We start from the raw sequence: 20,187 nt of genomic DNA on the forward strand, positions 1-20,187 counted from the left end.
AGTTTTCTCTCACGGTTAAAAAAACACAGAAGAAAAAAAAAAGAGGAAAAGAAATTATTTTTATTTTCAATTTTAGGGTTTCAAATCGGCGAGGATGGGATTCTCAAACCCTAATTGATGAAATTGGGGCTTTTGATCTTTCCGATGTCTTAAATCAATCGGCTACTGCGTAAGGTACGTGTGTCAATTTTCAATTTTGATTAGTTTTTCGTTAATTTTTTGTTGATTTTGATTAATTTTGTTGTTGATTTGCTGGGTGGGTTTTGTTTGATTCAATTTTGAAGTACATTGCATGTGGGTTATTAGATATGCATATGATCAATTTAGTTTTTTTAGTTTTGGGTAATTTTTTTTTGAGGTATTGTTTGTGAATTTTTGTTTTGGTTTGGTTTTTCAGATCTGAAGGTAATGCATTTGTTGTTATGTGTGAGGGAATGTGAAAATTGTGTGAATTTTGGTTGGGTGTGTGTGTAGTGTAGATTAATTGTTCATGGACGGTAGGGAGGATAACTCAAATGGTGCTGTTGTTCCTAAGAAATCAAGATCTCTGGATCTTAAAAGTTTGTATAATTCGAAATTTACCGAAGGGGCACCAAAGGAAAATTTGAAGCGAAAGGGTAGTGGTAGTCACGGGGGTGGTGATGAGAAGGGGAGTAAACGAAAGAAGGTAAGAAAGGAGGTGGCTTTAAGTAGTTTAGATAATGCGGATGGTAGTGGTAAGCAGGTTGCTGATGAGGAGGATTTGGGTGAACCGGAATTGGGGGTGAGTGAAGGGTTTCATAGCATTAGCGGGCTTAATGGAGTTTTGGTAGGTGTTGCTAGTGATGTTTGTATTCCTAAGCGTAAGAGGACTTTAGTGGGGCGGAAGAAATCTGATGACGGTCAATCATCGAATCCTGTAGGGCATCCCAGGAAGGAAATTGGCAGCGATGATCTGGGGCCTAAGGTAGGTAGTGATGATTCGGGTAGGGCAGTTCAATCTTCAAAGGTTAATTTGAAGAAACGTTTTGATGAATTTAAGGAAAATAGGAATAGTGATTCAAATTCAATTTCAGCTCAGCATTTGAAGCAGAACGGGGATCATGCCCCTGATTCTGTTGTAAATAGTAGCCGTTCATCTTCAAAAAAGTCAAAAAAAAGGGATAGGAAGCGTAAGGTTCTGGCTTCTGATAAACCTAGGGTTTCCAAGGAGGCTGAGCCTTTGATTAATAGCTGTACAATATCTGTTGAATTGCATGAAGACGATGAGGAAAATCTTGAGGAGAACGCCGCAAGGATGCTTTCTTCAAGGTTTGATCCAAGCTGTACCGGGTTTTCTTCTAGTAGTAGGTCTTCTCCCCTGCCATCAGCTAATGGTTTGTCCTTTTTGCTATCTTCCAGTCGAAATATTGTTAATCATGGCTCAAAGTCTCGGTCGGGTTCGGAATCAGCCTCAGTTGATACTGCTGGCAGACATCTGAGGCCAAGGAAACAATACAATGATAAGGAAAAAAAGTCACGGAAGAGGCGCCATTTTTATGAAATTCTCCCTGGTCATGTAGATGCATATTGGGCATTGAACCGTAGAATTAAAGTATTTTGGCCTTTGGACCAGAGCTGGTATTATGGCCTTGTCAATGATTATGATGAGGCGCAAAGGCTTCACCATATCAAATATGACGACCGAGATGAAGAATGGATTAATCTCCAAACTGAGAGGTTCAAACTCTTGTTACTTCGTAATGAAGTTCCTGGACGTGCAAAGGGGGGAAGGGCTTCGACAAAAAGTAGAAGGTCTGATCAGCAAAATGGAAGCAAGTCGAGAAAAGAAAAGCAAAGAGGAGAAGAGATTAAGGAGGATGACAGCTGTGGTGGGAGCTCTATGGACTCTGAGCCTATAATTTCATGGTTGGCTCGATCTTCTCATCGGCTTAAATCTTCTTCTTTTCATGGCATTAAGAAACAGAAAACTTCTGTCACACATCCAAGTACAACCTCATCATTGCTATATGATGAACCCGTCTCAGTACAGGGAAATGGAACTAAAAGTTCTTCCAGGGGTGTTGCAAATAATCTGTCTTGTGGTTCTTCAGCACAAGATAAGTTGGGTGATAATTTGAGGGAGAAGTCCGCATTGCAAAGCACCACTCAAATTAAAGATCGCAAACAGCCCACTGTTTATTTTAGAAAGCGGTTTCGAAGGCCAGCTCCAATGTTGCCTCCTGTGCCTAAAGAGAAGCACATCATTGTAAGTACACCCTGTTCTATATCTGGTGATCACGTGGTTGTTGGGATTCAGAGTGTAAAAGAACAAAGTGGCAGGAGGTTTGAGGGGCCACTGTGGTTCAATTATAACGAGGGAATATTAAAAATGATTTGGGACATGGAGTCAGCATCATTCAAATTTGACTTACACTTCCCTATAAAGCTGATATTAAATGAAGCTTTTCAATCCGAAAACTTGTGGCTGCTCAATGCTGTTTTGCTGCTTCGGTATGGGACAGTTGTGACCAAGTGGCCAAGAGTTTGTCTAGAGATGCTTTTTGTTGATAACGTGGTTGGGTTGAGATTTCTATTGTATGAAGGCTGCTTGAAGATGGCTGCAACCCTTCTCTTTTTTGTCCTTAGGGTTTTCCATCAACCTGCTCCCCTAGGGAATAGTGACTTGCACTTGCAGCTTCCATTTACATCTATTGGATTCAAGCTTTCCAGTCTTCATGCTATCAAGCAGCCACTTGTGTTTGCAATATATAATTTCTCCAGATTGAAGAATTCAAATTGGGTGTACTTGGATTCTAAGCTTAAGAGGCACTGCATACTCAGTAAGCAGCTCCATCTATCTGAATGCACATACGATAACATCCAGGCACTTCAGCATGGATCAAGCAAGTTCACGGCAGCTTCCATCAGTGAGCCCTCATCAGTCAAGGTACTTCTTCCCTTTTCTTTTTCTCTCTATTTCCTGATTGTTAGTTTGGTATTTTCACATTGGCCCTTTTGAAAACTTGCCATATTTTTTTTTAAAGGCAAATGTTAGTAGTTAATTTGTTAGTAATTATTTAACACTTGTTCCTATTGATTCAACATTGTACATCATGTAAAAATTTCTAAAAATCACTGCAAGTTAGCTTATGTTGGGTTTTGTTTTGAATCTAATCATGCAACTTCTGGATGAACAGGTAGTGAGGAAGAGGAGTAGACCAGGGATTAACATCATGGGTGTTTCCAAAGTGTCCACTCAAGTTGATACTCATCAATCTTCTGATGCCGGCGAGAGGAAGCTTCCTCCATTTGCTCTTTCTTTTGCTGCTGCACCTTCATTTTTTCTCTGTTTGCATCTCAAGTTGCTGATGGAGCAGTCGACAGCTCATCTAGGCCTTTGTAATCATGTACCAGAAGATGGTCAGGAAGATGCTGCCTTGGGGACAGATGGTTATTCCAGCATTGATGATTGCTCTAACCGGAATTCAGAAATTATTCTGCGGAAAGATACAACTTTGTCGAATGACGCTGCAGGTGATGGATGGTCATGTGCTGTGTTAGATCAATTAACCGGTCCCTCTACTTGTGGTGATCGAGCTGTCTCTCAAAATGACCAGAATATTGGTCTTGGCACTGGAACTTCTATTTCCCATGGGTCTGAGAGGTTTGGTAATATTCACTCACCAGAATCGCAATCCCATCATTCAGCACAGAAGCCAGGATCATTACCTTCAAGTTCTTTAATACACAAGGATAAGGCGGACAATGGTTCTCCATTTAATGGTGATCTACGTGTCCAAATTCCTTCAGTTGATGAATTTGAGAAACCTAATGCTCAACAGTCTCCTGTTTTGTCTTGGAATATGAATGGAAGCGTTATTCCAAGCTCCAATAGAACTGCTCCAAGAAGTTCTTACCGCCGGAATAATTCGTTGTCGTTGGGATTCCAGTCACCTGCATGGTCTGACAGCAAGACTGACTCCCTTTACAATGATTTTAGCAATGGACCCAAAAAGCCGCGTACCCAAGTATCATATTCAGTGCCTTTTGCAGGGTATGAATTAAGTTCAAGGCACAAAAGCCATAATCAGAAAGGGCTTCCTAAAACACGTATTAGAAAGGCTAGTGAAAAGAAGTCCTCAGATGTTGCTAGGGTCCCTGAAAAGGATTTTGAATGCTTATCTTGTGATGCAAATGTCTTGATTACAGTTGGTGATAAAGGGTGGAGAGAATATGGGTCCCATGTTGTATTGGAGTTGTTTGAACAGAATGAGTGGAAACTCTCTGTAAAAATTTCAGGAGTCACAAGGTATTCATACAAAGCACATCAGTTTATGCAGCTCGGATCAACAAATCGTTTTACACATGCAATGATGTGGAAAGGAGGGAAGGATTGGATCTTGGAATTTCCTGACAGGAGCCAGTGGGCTCTATTCAAGGAGATGCACGAGGAATGCTACAACCGTAACCTCCGTGCTGCTTCAGTTAAAAACATACCTATTCCCGGTGTTCATTTGATAGAAGAAAATGATGATGATGTATCTGAGGCAACTTTTGTTCGAGGCACTATGTACTTCCGACAGCTTAAAACAGATTTTGAGATGGCTTTGGATTCATCCCGTGTACTGTACGACATGGATAGCGAGGATGAGGAATGGTTTTCAAACATTCGAAGTTCTGAGAACTACAACGGTGACTTGAATGGGATCACGGAGGAGTTGTTTGAGAAGACAATGGACTTGTTTGAAAAGGCTGCATTTGCTAAGCTGCGTGATCAGTTTTCACCAAATGAAATAGAGGAACTCGCGCTTCATGTCGGACCTTTGTGTATTGTCAAAATCATTTATGACCATTGGCACCAGAGAAGGCAGAAGAAGGGAATGGCTTTAATACGGCACTTTCAGGTACTGTTCTATTACCTCTTATTATGTTATTGTACTTTTATTTCCAGGAATGTCTGTTTCTTTTTAATGCCTTCATTAAAATGATAGTCTAGCTTTTCTGAGATACTTGAAGAGTTAGATGAGAGAAGGGAAGTAGGAAGAGAAATTAATACCTGCAGTACACTTAAAATATGTCTTGGAGGTTTTTCAAACAAAAAAAAAAACTAATTGTTTTGGCATCTTTGGACATTGAATTGTGGTGCTTGTTATTTGTTGTTCTGATTTAAATTTTAAATGCTTTTCACAGTATTGATGTGATGCCTTCCAAGTTAAAACAATTATTTGGATTTCTTCCTACATACTGTTTAATATCTAGTCAATTCATCTATACGAGGGTGACTAATCTTTGACTCCAGCAGTTGTAACACAAAATAGACTAAGAAAGCTGGACTAACCAATGCTCCTAAAAAGTTCCAAAATAAAAGGTTTATGTTGTGCTCATTATTGAATGGTATTTTGTAATCAATTGGCTTGATGTGGTGATTAGTGGTAGTTTCTGTATTTTAGAATGCTTTCATTGGTTATATGTTATTAACAGAGTTAATTCAAGTGTCAGTTCCTTAATCAAATGGTTGGATGGCCGTAGTTACATATGTTGCATATACTAGTTGCTGGATACAGCTTTGGATGATTTATAAATGGGTGTAATTATGTATTTGATTGGGTGCAAGCATGACGACTGTATGTAGTATACCTTGCTTTTTTCTGGGAATGATCTGTATATGTATGCTTGGTTATTGTTGGCCTGAAATTTTCATGTGCTTTTCAGCCCCCTATGTGGGAACGATATCAACAGCAGCTGAAGGAGTGGGAAGTAGCCGTGACCAAGAATAACCTTTCTTCTAATGGAAGCCTGGAGAAGGGTGCAACTTTGGAGAAGCCCTCCATGTTTGCTTTCTGTTTGAAACCAAGGGGTTTGGAAGTACAGAACAAGGGATTAAAGCATCGATCTCAAAAGAAAATATCAGTCTCTGGGCATACAAACCGTTTTAGATATCATGATGGCTTCCACACTACTGGTAAGAGTTGTTTTCATTTGTTATTATTACACAAAAAAATTAAGAACTTTCTCCTTACATTTTTCTGTTGCAACCTCAGGTAGAAGACCAAATGGCCTGGCATTTACTGATGAAAGGTTTGTATACTCAGGCCATAGTTATGATTCTTTGGATGATTCTCCATTGCCTCTGACGTCACCAAGAGTATTCTCCCCACAAGATGCTGCCAGCATGAAATATTATTCTATGAGCAATGATGCATACTACAGAAATCATATGCAGAAACTTCACAGGAGCAAGTCCAAGAAACATGGGTCATTTATGTATAATAATGGTTCACAGACGTCAGGTTCTAACAGTCAGAGAATGCCTGTGTCAGAAAAAAGAAACGGAGTTCGATCGAACATGATCAATCATGACTTACCAGGTCACAGGCAGTATGCACCGGATGGCCCTCAGAAGCATGGGGTTGAACAATTGGATGGTTCAGACTGCGTGCCGCAGCAATTGGATGAGGAGTTTAGACTGCGCGAAGCACAAAATGCTTCTCTCCGTGTACGTAACACAGCTAAGTTTAAGAGACACAGGGCTAACAACTTGCATTCTATGGCAGAGGTGGCAATTCACAGGGCAATGGTTGCTCTTATGACTGCTGACGCGATAAAGGCTTCCAACGAAGTGGTTGGTGGTGGTAGTAAAACCAACAGCTGAGCTCTGATAACTTCAATAATCTTTCGTCTGCAAATGTAGCTGCGAAGAGGAGATTTTGTTGCTGCGAAGTTCATCTCTTTATCATTGTCTACCTGAACCTTTTTTTGTTTTCCAGCTTGAGATCTGCTCTGTTCAGATTTTACTGTTGCATTGATCTCATGGTATAGGTCTTTTAAATTTTTGGATACCTATATTTGTACAGATTCTCCCCCTCCCCATTTGGCGTTTGTGCCCTCCTTCCGGCTCCCTCCTCCCCTTCTCAGTTTCAAATATTCAACATGAAAATAGAAATCGGCCAATAATACAACACCAGTTTGAACTGAAATTTAGTTGTTTCTTTGAAAGTTTTTTTGGCAAATGGTTAGACTATATCGTATATGGCACGCTATAGTTAATCGCTTCTGTTTGGTCCTATATTTTCTCCAGCCAGTACACAATAATTTAGTTCAAGGGATTTTGATTCGATGAAAATCGGACAGTTTGTATTTAAATTTCATCAAATTGTGTTTACAAAACACACAAAATACAAGCTGTCTGATTCTTGTCCAACAAAAGAGATCAACAATTGTGTGTCTTTCGAAAATCCAAAGGCTTGTTTGATTACTGTTTCTGAGAATTATAGTTGTGAAATTTAAAATAAAAATTATTTTTTGTTTAAACTTTGTTTGTAAAATTGTTCTACAAAACTTTATTTTTTTTTTCTTTTAAAACCAAGTAATCAAACAAGCCCAAATATATTTTCGGTGTTTTTAAACAATGAAATTAAGAACTTTGTCTCCTAGCAGGTACCCCGAGGTATTCTTACTTGGCTCAGCCTTATGCTAAGAGCATCCACATTGGTGAGGTCTTCACCATTTAAGACCCGGTACCTAATAGGTACCTTCAATGTAGAATTTTTTTTAGGGTCTTCTAGGATCCAGGGTCTCACTTAAGACTTCAATGCTTAAGTAGACTCTACATTACTTTTTCTTAAAATAATCAGTCATTGTACTATTACTTTTCAATTGCAATTTAATATTATAAAATAGATAATAGTGTCTTAAATAAATAGTTACTAGTGGGATCTATATAGACCTTTTGTTAGAGGGTCTCCATTGGAGTGGTTGAGTACCTATTGGTACTATTAACATCATATAAAAATGTTATTTTTATCAACAAATTATTTTATAAACTAAAAAACAAAAGGGTTAATTAAGTAAATGATTCTTATAAATATCAAGTTTTTGGTCTCTACAAAAGAAAATCGTACATTTTAGGCTCTGTAATATTTTCCTTTGCATTTTTAAAGACCAAAAGTTTGGACAATTTTTTTTATAGAGATTAAAAAAATGTTGATGAATTCTTTTAGAAAGAATAAAAATGCTGAATGAAAATTTTACCGAACTGAAAAAATGCGAGTTTTTTTTTAGTAGAGTAAAAACAAAATTCTATATATTTATAGGAATAATATACTTAATTAATCCAAAACAAAATACCAAACAAGCCTTGAAACTATTCCTCGTTTTTTAAACAACGAAATTAAGATCTTTGACTTCTCAGTAGGTATCTCAAGGTATTCTTATTTGGCTAATTGGCTTAGCCCTTTGGTTTTGCTATGAGAATAATAATTGAGTCGGTAGCGGTTGATTTTGTTTTTACCAAGGTTTAACTACATTTCAAATCATCGATTCTAATTTTTATGAATCGAGCCAATTTTTTTTTTTTTGGGAGAGTTATGTTGTCAACTCTCCCAACACCATGTTGGTTACATTGCGAGTATAAATGTGAAAAATTGGGGAACAAGATACCTAACATTATCAACGGAGATTGAGTTTAACAGAAAGAGCAACTCAATCATAACACGATCAATCAAAAAACATACGCAAAATAAAATTTTATAAAAAATAACATAAAAAATAAAATAAAACCTAACACAACCAATTGTGTAATTCACTATCAATAAATTGCCATCACTCTTTATATTGATTTTCATACTAACTAACCTTGCGTTGAAGTGTCTTCAATGCTCTGCTGTGCCATAGCTGTAACCAAGACAATACCTTTGCAATCTCTGGAGGAAGAGCTCTGAAAAGAAAAAGTTTTTTTAATTGATTAATAGTATATGAACAAAACGAATTTGATTTGAAATAATTAAAAGAGAAAAATCAAACCTGTAAGATTTTGCCAAAACAATTTTAAAATGAAATGGCTGTTAGGGTTTGATGAGCTGACATTGGAGAAGATGAGGAAGAGGTAACCAAAGTTCACATAAGATAGTGTTACATGGTGTAAATGTAGGTTTAGTGCCCCCAATTCATATACTATCGCAAGAATTAAGAAAAAAAATGACATTTCGAATCGGCGCGAATAATTTTTTTTTATTTATTCAAACTACGGGCACAAATATAAATGCGCAATGTTAAGCGGTGTGAAGAAGATCGAAATATAATTTGATAACGTTAATAAAACTAACCATACATAGATGAAGTCGTAAACATAAAATGATTGAGGGATGAAAAGATACGGAATCAAGCATATTTACATGATAATTACTTTTTCATCCATTAATTATTTTTTATTTACAACTTCATCCATGTATGATTAGTTTTATTATATTTTTGTCAAATTTCGTTGCGCTCTTCTTCGTACCGAGTAGCCTAATTCATTTATCTTTGCTCCCTCTTAGGTTTGAATATACAAAAATATTTGTTCTTGCCGATTCAAAATAGTAATTTTTCCCCTCATGTTCTTGCGATATTGTGTTTCTTTCTAAGTTGGGGGCCTATGTTGTTGTCGATATCGATAAAAAATGGATTCTAGAGTTGTATTTCACTCGTTATGTATTTTTAGTTAAGAATTGGTATTTGTATAACCATTTTTGAGATAACTTTTGGGACAACCTTTTGTCCACCGCCTCTGGGTAGAAGAAAGACACTAAATACTTTGTCCATACTAAAAGATATTATTTTATTTTATTAGTTGAAGTTGAAGCTTGACCGGCTATCGGTATCTATTTTATTAGTTTAAAATAGATTAATATAAAAATATGACATGACATTAAATGGTTGGAGAAACAACCATTTTGGTCCCTAGTGTGCACCTCGATGTCATAATGATTTATGACTGAGAAAAAAAAATACAAAATAGACTCCAACTTTTGTTAGTAACTTTAGTTCTTGACGTTAAATTCGACCATTAAAAGCCGAGTTGACAAATTTTTTGATGTATGATGTGACATAGGAACTAAAGTGCAAGAAAAAAAATTCAAAGTTATAACTTTAGTCCCTATGCGACGTCATACATTAAATACCAAAATCGAATCACATGATGATGAGTGGTGGTGGAAACTCTTCCTAAAATAGCGTTGCTCGTTCGTCAAGAATGGGGTGGTGGTGAAAAATCAAATCACATGAATGTTTTACTTTTTCACTAAGAACTTTATGATCAGAATAAACATAAGTGTGAAAACATTCACTTCTTGTAAAGCAGGGATAAGGCCCTGAACAAACAGAATACATAAACAAAAAATATTAGGTATATGGTCATTAGCAGAATTTACTTAGGTCCATGGCAGTGTTCACTTACTGTCAGTTAGGTCCCTGACAGTTTTCACTTACTATCAGTTAGGTCATTGACAATGTTCAGGTACTATCACTAACCTTGTGGTTGTGGGTTTCAAATGAACCAAGCTGATGGCCAGGCGACGACACAACGACGACGAGGGTAGGACTGGTGGAGAAACTCAGTGAACGAACAACGACAAATGAATGACAATTGTTTTGCTTTTTTCGACGGAATGGGTTAAGGGAGATGAAGTTTTTGTTTGGATGGAGAATGGGAAACAACCTTTGGTTACTAATAAAATGACTTTTGGTTTCTGTCACTTTAGTCCCTATGCGACGTCATACATCCTTGTCAGCAAAAAAAAAATCAGCACAGTTTTTACGGCCAAAATTAACATAAGGGACTAAAATCACTAACGAAAGTTGGAGTGAGGAACTATTTTGTATTTTTTCTGAGTCATAGACTATCGTGGCAACGAGGTGCACATTCATGATCAAAATATATATTTCCCTTTAAATGATTAAATGGTGATGAATATATCCAACGAAACCCCTAGATACCAGAGTGTTCAATGTGTTTTATTATCGAGAATAAAAAATTCTAACTCACTAAACATGAAAATAAAAAGTTGAAAAGTTGTGTATAATTTTTGTTTTTAAAAATAAATAATATTTGAAAACAATCTTTTTTATAAACTTATATCAAACGTTACATTTCTAACTTCACTTTTCTAAAAATGTTTAGAGTTTTACTTTTTCCACCCCATGTCTTTCCTCGCACGCCTTATTTTTTCACAAAATGCCCTTGAGTTTCCGGATTTCATATTCCGGAATGGTGTTTTCCTTTGTTAAAGGGTAAAAAAAAAGAGTTTTTCACCAATTCGGATTTTGTAATCCGAAAAACTTGAAAATCTCAAAAAATAGGGCGCGCTATTTGATTTTTTCGGATTATAGAATCCGAACACCCCTAAACACCCTTTTTTTCATGGTGCTGATGCAATCCGGACAGCACAACACCAATTCTGAACATGTTTGTAACATTGATAGTTATTTTAAGGACAATATTAATCTTCCTAACTCTCATCCTTGTGTTTTTATGATTTTATTTGACATGAATAGACCCTTTTTTGGTTGTTTTTAAAAGCAAAATTCAAAATTGTTGAAATGAAAGAGATTATGATTGCTGATGCACCCTTTTTTCCATGGTGCTGGTGCAATCCGGATTACGTAATCCGGACTATAAAGGGGCATTTTTGAAAATTTTACAGGGCGCGCGAGAAAACAACATGGTGGGAAAAGTAATACTCAAATGTTTATGGGTAACCTTAGAATAAACACACTTTTTTGGTTGATAAAATAAACACACATTTTATTCCCTTCCAAATACTCATGTCACGTGTAAAGCAATGTTTAGCATGGGAAATTGGCATATTTCCCCATCTTAAGTCAATTTAACAAGGACCATTGATTTAATATTAATAAATGGGCGAGTTTTAGCATGGACAAGTTGACAAATTTTCTCATATTAGATCAAGTTTGTTTTACTTGTTGTCACTGGTACCCCTGTTTATGTATATTCTAATATATACCCCTATTTAAAATCATATCATTTGACCCCTATTTTTTGTTTATTTGTTTACGGGAGATACAACTTTTTTTTTTCTCACCCCGTTTAAAAAAATAATACTTTTTCTAAAGGAGAAAATCTAATACACATTGCCAGCCTCATCCTCAATAATCTGTTTGATGTGAAAATATAGACCCAAATACCATGACCTAACATTTTCATGTTTCACTCTCAGATTTCAACTTCTTATTCTTGAGATTTATTTTCTTTTTTGGTGGTGGCCGGGGTTTGAACCCCGGACCTTGCATATGTTATGCATTTTCTAACTTAATTGAAAACACGTTCTTTTGAAAATAAATAATGTCACTTGGTTATTTCGTTTACATGAATGTCACTTGGTTCATAAAAAATTTTTTTACCTTAATTTTTTTATCAAGTATTTCTAAATAATAAAAAAATGAAATATTTATTTTGATAAAATAAAAATAAAAATTTTGTATAAGAAAATAAAACACTATTTTCTACATGTTCCAAATCTATAAAAATTAAGTGATTGTACAATTTTAAAAAATAGTCCATCAGCTTTTTAATATTAAAATCTCATCCAAGTTCCTATCAATTTGAGAGTAATCCTATCCATTGACATTTATTAATATTAAATCAATGGTCCACGACACTCCACTTTTTCATATTTAATTGTGTGAGCTCTAATGGTCCGGGGTTCAAATCCCGGCCACTACCAAAAAAAAATTAGACAAAAAAAAAACTCGCCCACGAATAATACTTAAAAAAAAAGACTCATGTCACATGTTAGAGGACTTTATGAAGTAGTTCAATTCAATGACCAAAAGAGGTAAAGAAAAACTGGTGATACCGTTATTACCGGCAATTTCTCCTCCTTGACTCAAACACCAACAAAATTTTCTTGAATGGACAAAATCTTTGTCCCAAATTTGTCAAACCTTTGTGTTTCTACCATTGCCATCATTGTCCACAACAACCATTATCATTAACATCATATTATGACCTTATCCATTGGATTAAAGAAGGTTAGTTTTTTTTTTTTAATGATTTTTCAATTTTGTTTAATTTACTTTAGGTAACAAAAACATTGAACATTTTGTGTTTCTTGAGATAGTTTATAAATTGATTAATAATAATAATAATAATAATAATATTATAGTAACAAAATATGGTAAAATGTGTTACATGATGATTCTTACTATTTTTCCTTACATTATATTAATCAAATTGAGAAATTGTTGATGAAGGTTGCATGTTGATAGAGGAATCAATTTGAGCAATTGAAGATGGGAAATTCAAAGAAAGAAGAAGAAAGAGTTGAAAGAATAATTCGAGGTCTTTTAAAACTTCCAGAAAATCGAAGATGTATCAACTGCAATATCTTGGTATTATTTAATCATTTCTTAGCAATTCTATTTTTTTTTGTGATTAAATAAATATAATAATTATAAACTTCTAGATTTTAGTTTCTGATTTGTCTCAGTTGATGCTGTCAAAATAGTTCTTAATTTTTTGTTTTGTTTTATGCATGAAACTTATTCTTTTGAAATTGTACGTGACAAGCATAACATTGGCTGTTTATATGAACCAGGGACCACAATATGTCTGTACAACTTTCTCAACATTTGTATGCACAAATTGCAGTGGACTACAGTAAGCAAATTTTTGAATTTGTTTATATTTATATTTAGGATTTAATTTATATACATTGTCGGTGTAAAAGTTCTCTACACGGTCAATTAGTCATAACTATCAAATCGTTCAAAACATATGATTTTAACCATAACTATTTCTAAAGTTACACATATGAGCGGCTGCGATTTACCGACAATTTAATCTTTTTACACAAACATATGCTTATGTTTATCTTATCATTTCTTCACTTCATTTAGTAGTAAATGTTGTACTAAAACTTTACATGAAATTTCAGTCGAGAGTTCACACATAGAGTAAAATCTGTCTCAATGGCAAAATTTACTCCAGAAGAAGTTACTGCTCTTCAAGCTGGTGGCAATGAGGTGTGCATGGATCTTTTTATTTTTTTTAGATTTATTTTATCTATCTCAAAAACCAAGCTACTAGATATTAATTTGGTAATACATGTCTAACTTCAATTTATGCAGAGAGCAAAGCAAATTTATTTTAAAGGATGGGATCCTCTACGGCATTCTTATCCCGATTCCAGGTAACTTTTCATCTTTAAATTGTGGTCGCATCATAATCCTTGATATTGCAGAAAATGGCCATCCGATATTGTAGCCACGTCACAATCCTTGTGTCGCGACCACAATTGCGATCACGAACCATTTTTTAAAACTTTGGTCTATTTAGCTTATTATCTAACTCAGATATATATATATATTTCCAGTAATATGCACAGACTTAGAGATTTTATCAAGCATGTCTACGTGGACAGAAAATATACCGGCGAAAAAAGTCAAGAAAATCTTCCCAGGATTAAATTGGTAACTTTTATATACATTTTTACATGTATTATCCTATTTATTTTAGGCTCTTGGCATCTGAAAGTCACATTGAACCAACTAATTTGAGATGAGTCGGGTTGGTCCATTTACGGATCAAAATTCTCTCAGTGACCGTTTTCTTCATTCACAAGATTCGAACCTGATACGTTGTTTAAGAGGAACAAACTCTGACTGAAAATTTGTTCCTTTTGGTGTTTCTTTGAATACAGAATGACAAGGAGGAGTCCTATGAGAGTAAGAGGAGTAGTTCATTTCGTTTAGAGTTCATAACTACGAAGTCAAGTCCCGGTCCAAAAAGCAGTCCTGGTCCAAGAAGCGACAACTCGAGTTTCAGATATGTATATGATGAAAGCAGAAGTCCTAAATATGTTAAAAAATATTCCAGATATGGGGGAGTAACTAGAAGTCCTATAAAAATAGAGGTTGTTGATGACAGGTTTCGAGACGATGAATATAGAAACCGCAGGCTTTCAAATCTAGAATCAAAGCTAAAACAACTTTCACTTGATGGTCAGAAGAATGTGGACAGAATCCAAGCTCCGATTGAAAGTTCTTTGGGTGAAAAAATAACGGAGAATGAATCATCTTCACAAGTAAGTGAGCCTTCTCAATAAGAAAAGGGTAAATTGCGCTTTTTGTTCCTGTAATATAAGCGTTTTTAGGTTTTAGACCATCTAACTTTTCTTATTAAATTATGTCTTGTAATTCAAAATTGTCATAGCTTTAATTTCTGAAGTCATCTTTCTATGCAAGTTAGATGAAATGACAAACAAAAAGCCACGTGGCACATTGGTATGACATGCCGCACGATATTTTGGTGCCACACGGCAGTGAGTTGCCATGTCAGCACAGCCACATGGCTTCTACTAAAGTCCATCATGCTTAACATTGAAACACCCTTAATTTTATTTGAAGTTCCATCGACACTTTATAGAGAAGGCGTGTCTCGTATCTAACATGTGTCCGACGTCGACACAACACTGAAACATCACATGGTCACACTCAATTATTCTATTTTATTAAATTACAATTAGTGTCGACGTGTGATTGTTGGTTTTGTGTTCAATGTCCGTGTCTATGTCGGTGCTTCATAGATTCAAACTAAATTTTTGATGTATATTGTAAAAGGTTACAACCTCTGGTGGAGAAGGTTCTATTGAGGAAAAACCATCTGAACAAAAAAGTAATAAATCAAGAAGCTTCAATGATTCGAGTATTAAGTCTCAATCTTCTGATACTGCTATTGTAGCTGTGCAAGAAACACCAAGTATGACACAGGAAAGTGATAATAACTGGGCCTCATTTGAAGTTTCTAATACTGCTATTGTAGCTGTAGAAGAAACACCAAGTATGACCATGAAATCTTCTACAACAGAACCAAAACCTGAGGCAACAATCTCAAATCCTTTAGACCTTTTACTTCTTGAATTGTCAGGCCCTTTTGCTCCAACCACTAGTGGCATATCAGAAGTTCCAAGCGGTGGCGACATTGTTCCAACAGCTACTGCAGTAGGAATGGACTCTACATGGGATTTTCCATCTACTTCAATGGAGGCAAAACCTTCTAATGAAGCTCCTCCACCAAAATCTGAGCTACATGAGACAGAAGACTCCATTGAAGTTTCACATGCACATAAACCACAAACAGAATATTACCTTGAAGATTCACATGCACATGAACCACCAAGCATGCAATATCCTCCTTCTGTTTCAGTTGGTCGTAGTTCAATAGCACAACCAACAAATTCACCGAAGAAAGGAGTAGCTTTAAATAATGAGGTAAGACATACAATATGACAATTTTAGTCTTTAGTACTTACAAATATATTATGTTTCGCTTTTGGTTCTTGTTATTATATTTCAAGTCTCTAAAGTATTTGTTTATGTTGAAATTTATCGCTGTATCAGAAACTACTTTACTATTGCTATTGTTTTGTGATACTCAGATACTCTATTAGTACGAAGTGTTGTTAAATAGCGGCACTATTTCACTGTAATGCGAAAATTGAGGAAACGGTTATTTGTCGTGATCCGTGATTGACAGCACTGATAGTTACTCATCTTGTTCTATCATTTGATTACATGCAGATATCATTTTCTCCTAATACACATGAATCATCACATGCTTTCACTCAAACTTCTTCACAAACCACCCGAAATCCCACTCAAGATACCAGACCTCATGTTGGTTCTCAGCCTAATACTATGGAAACCAAGTCTAGTGGAAGAATGGAACTTCCAGAGGTAATAGATGCATTCATTTGTCACAACATTCTTTGTTTTTGAAGATACAAGAACCTTAATACCGAAATAATTTCTCCGCAGGGCCTTTTTAGTACAAAATACTTATCCGGCCCTGCACCACATGCTGGTTGGCAGAATCTTCAACATCATGTCATGGGATATGGCATGCAGTATTACCCTAATGCAATGGTACACTCTATGCCTTCATTATCAAGTTGGATTTAATTCGTACACATCATTAGCGTAAAGATCTTTTTACACTGTCAATCAATCATAATCGTCAGATAATAAAAAACATTTGACTTCATATAGATTTTCAGTGTAAACTTTTTACACTTACGATATATCAAAATAAAACTCTATCAAGTTTAGATTTAGTTTTTCTTGGTTTTGATATCAATGCTGATTGAATGATATGATGTTTCATTTGCAGCCTCGTCCAGCACTTCCAACTGCACCAAAATACATGAACCCGTTTGACATAACTGAAGGGAGAAGTCTAATGCATACAGCATCTGTATGTACAAAATTAAACTAATATATTATATTGTAGTAAGCCTTGCCATGATTCTATTGCAAACATTTTAATCGCTTATAGCTTAATTATGGCATAAACACTTATCATATAGTGCTTACGTAAAGTCATTTCTATAACAAAAGATAAAATAAAGTCAATTTTTTTTCATATAAGCTGTCCCGAAAAAGCCTTATGGACATGTCATAAGCCGTTTCAATTTACTCTCTGAAACAGTCTTTCAAGTGCATGTGTTTTACTTAGCTTGAAGTAGAAGTTTTCTTCATAACCTATCTCTGCAGTATTATCAAACTTGTGTTTATCTAATTTACATCTTTAAGTGGATCCAATAAATAGTTTTAACCTTCAAAACTTGGTTGTATTTGTTCATTTGTAGTGTCCTACCATGGAATCAATGCATGGTGTGGTTCCAGCTGTACCAACAAGAACAGGACTGATGCATGCTTCAAGTCTTGGCTCTTTAGATACAACGGTGCCTTATTCCACAAGTTATCCATCTCCAATTACTGGTATTGTAATTGTTATCTTCCATTTCCTTTGAATATTTTTTGTTTATTTGATTTTTCAAGGTTATTATTCATGATTCAATCATCTCAGGTGTATGCTTTGATCAACTTAATAATCAAGATCAACATTTGAGGTAAATTCTATTCTTAGCATTATATTATTGGATTATTTCTCTATAGTGACTAGATAATAGTAGTAATCTATAAAGCATGTCACCTTGCTAGTTTCTTTTTTAAAATAATAGACATTACATTTCTTACTATTATAAATGGCACTTAAAAATAAGAGTACAAAGAAATCAAATTCAATTTAATTTTCAGAAATGATACTTTCACTAAAAAAAGTTGTAATGTTTTATTTGGTAACAAAAAAAAGTGGTAATGGTTTTCAATATTTTGTAGATCACAAAGAGCTGACACTTTCAATGGTTTTGGATCTCTAGACCCCATTCAACAGCCATATGGGGGATATGGGACACATGGAGTTCCAAATTCTTTTTCTAATATAAGAAGAAATCCATTTGAATAATTTGGTATACTTCCACAATATTCTACTTATGTCACCCCATGAAAATTGGATAGTCAGTTAATCACTAGTTTCCTGTCTCATGTAAATATGAAACCACATGGTCTGGGCATATGTTTATACATAGAAATGCAAGCCTAATTGGCCCTTCATTGTAATTTTGTGTAAATTGTATTAATTTTTTCTATATAGTAATGCAATCAAAATATTTTCTCTTTTCATCATGGTTAAGAACTAAGTGGAACTATGGAAGCAATAATACAATCTCTTCTGTTGTGATTGTTGCCTAAAGGATCTACGTTGGATTTAGATTGCCTGCAGTTAGCGATCCACGTAGTGGTGGTCCAGAGGGTGGTCGACCGTCCAGGGCCCCAAGTTTTTTGGGCACCAAAATAATTTTTTTTACCAGTATATACATATATTTAAATAAGAAACTTATATATTATTAAAATTATAATTTCATATCTATAAAACAAAATTATAATTACGTAGAAATATGTGTGTGTGTGTAAAAACTATAAAAAACATTAAAAAGAGCAATAACGATAAATAATTGAGTTATAAGGGCACCCTTTTACTATTTTGTCCATGACACTCAAACTCTTAGGACCGGCCGTGCCGCGTATTCAATAAGTCAACACTTTGTTGGCCGTTAGATCAGATGACACAAATTTTAAATTAGGTATTTCAATTGTTATTTTTATAGACTTAAAATCTGCATTGAAGTTTGAACTGTTCGATCTTGATCCAGCGACCATTTATGTGCTAATTGCGTGAATGTGCGAAACTGCTGATCGGAGGAATCCAAATCCTAATTTTTTTAATCATAGTGTCTTGAGCACATCAACATTGTATCATATTCAACTTCAACTAAGAATACATCAAAATGATTGGAGTGTCCTTTATTTTAAAGATCAAAATTGGTTTCTTACTGTTTAGCATCACATTACAAGGTCTTTACCAATTTTAAAACATTGTTAATAGTAATTGAAAGACAAAGTGGAGTTATGGAAGGTAACCTAGGTAATAGTAATGCCTAGTGGTGGGAACATAGCAGTCAACTTATAGACTCAACAAGTGTTTGAAATATTTTAATCCCTTTCAACTTCTTGCCCTTTGTGTAACACATAGAGGGAAAGTTTTTGATACTCTATAGTTTCCTATAAGTGGTTGGTTATGGTACATATATTTCTAAATGCTTCTTTTTTCATGTGTTGAAGATTTTACAAGGATTTTTTCTTTTTATCCTATTGAAGTGGATGAACAGAAATCTAGTAATCTAACTGAGTGGAAGATAAGCTATTCATAAAATAACTTTAAAAAGATTGTGATTCATTCAAACCATATTCCATATATGAATTATCATCATTTTTTATACATATTCTAATTCTTCTTCATAATGTGTCTATATTGTGTAGAAATAAATGATGAAAAAAATGAGAAAGAAAAAGAAAATAACACTATTAATAATGATGAATCTTTTTGGTTTTGATATGAATTTCAAAAGTTGGAATGGCATAACATAATGCTCCATTTATGAAGTATAAGTTGCAAACCTTTTGGAAATAATCGAGCATCCAATTATTCTTCAAATTTTATTCGAAAAGGTGATCACATTAGCTCAAAATGGAAAGTTATTCCTTTTGTTGTTTTGATTTTCATTTCTAAAGAATGCAGGGTTACATCATGCATGTAAATGAACATATTGATTCTTATAATAAAGCAAGTGAATTCTCTTATACAGTTAGTTAAGTATCATTCTTTAAAAAAAAAAAGTTAGTTAAGTATCATATACACAATAATGTATGCATGGCCCAGGAACAAAGGGAAGGAAATTGATAAATAGAACATTTCAGAATATATCATAGTTTTAAATTGCGGTTGCAAATACATTGCGTTAGCGTTCTTAATATTGTAGGACATTGCAAACTATTGTAGCTTGCGATTTCAATACAAATCAATCATTAAAACAATATATATATATATATATATAGAAAATTAGACAAGAATTGAAAGGCAAACGGGCAATAAATTGCGCTGCAATTTCAATTGCAATAACCTCCAAAACCATTATGGCGCAGCCACTTTTGCAATCTTGGATCACAATTTAAAACCATGTCGACTACAATACTAAATAGATAACT

At 34.7% G+C, this 20,187-nt stretch overlaps 2 protein-coding genes across 2 annotated transcripts; both read left to right on the forward strand.

The window, feature by feature from the left end:
- LOC146952615 (Enhancer of polycomb-like transcription factor protein) lies at positions 1-6,938 on the forward strand. Its single transcript, XM_085703847.1, has 5 exons — positions 1-174; positions 398-2,908; positions 3,159-4,865; positions 5,674-5,923; positions 6,003-6,938. Exons 2-5 carry the CDS (start codon positions 491-493, stop codon positions 6,611-6,613), a joined length of 4,986 nt encoding a protein of 1,661 aa, XP_085559973.1. The 5' UTR covers positions 1-174; positions 398-490; the 3' UTR covers positions 6,614-6,938.
- Positions 6,939-12,577: 5,639 nt separating this feature from the next.
- On the forward strand, positions 12,578-18,264 carry LOC146952616 (uncharacterized). Its single transcript, XM_085703807.1, has 14 exons — positions 12,578-12,771; positions 12,994-13,131; positions 13,338-13,399; positions 13,677-13,764; positions 13,870-13,931; positions 14,115-14,211; positions 14,442-14,825; positions 15,361-16,011; positions 16,321-16,476; positions 16,558-16,665; positions 16,910-16,993; positions 17,388-17,520; positions 17,609-17,651; positions 17,920-18,264. The coding sequence occupies exons 2-14, from the start codon at positions 13,033-13,035 to the stop codon at positions 18,044-18,046; spliced, it is 2,094 nt and encodes a 697-aa protein (XP_085559933.1). The 5' UTR covers positions 12,578-12,771; positions 12,994-13,032; the 3' UTR covers positions 18,047-18,264.
- Positions 18,265-20,187: the final 1,923 nt, after the last annotated feature.

This window comes from Medicago sativa, chromosome 1 (assembly GCF_051527215.1).
Source record: "Medicago sativa cultivar Bolivia chromosome 1, Bolivia_mono, whole genome shotgun sequence".
Taxonomy (NCBI): Eukaryota; Viridiplantae; Streptophyta; class Magnoliopsida; order Fabales; family Fabaceae; genus Medicago; species Medicago sativa.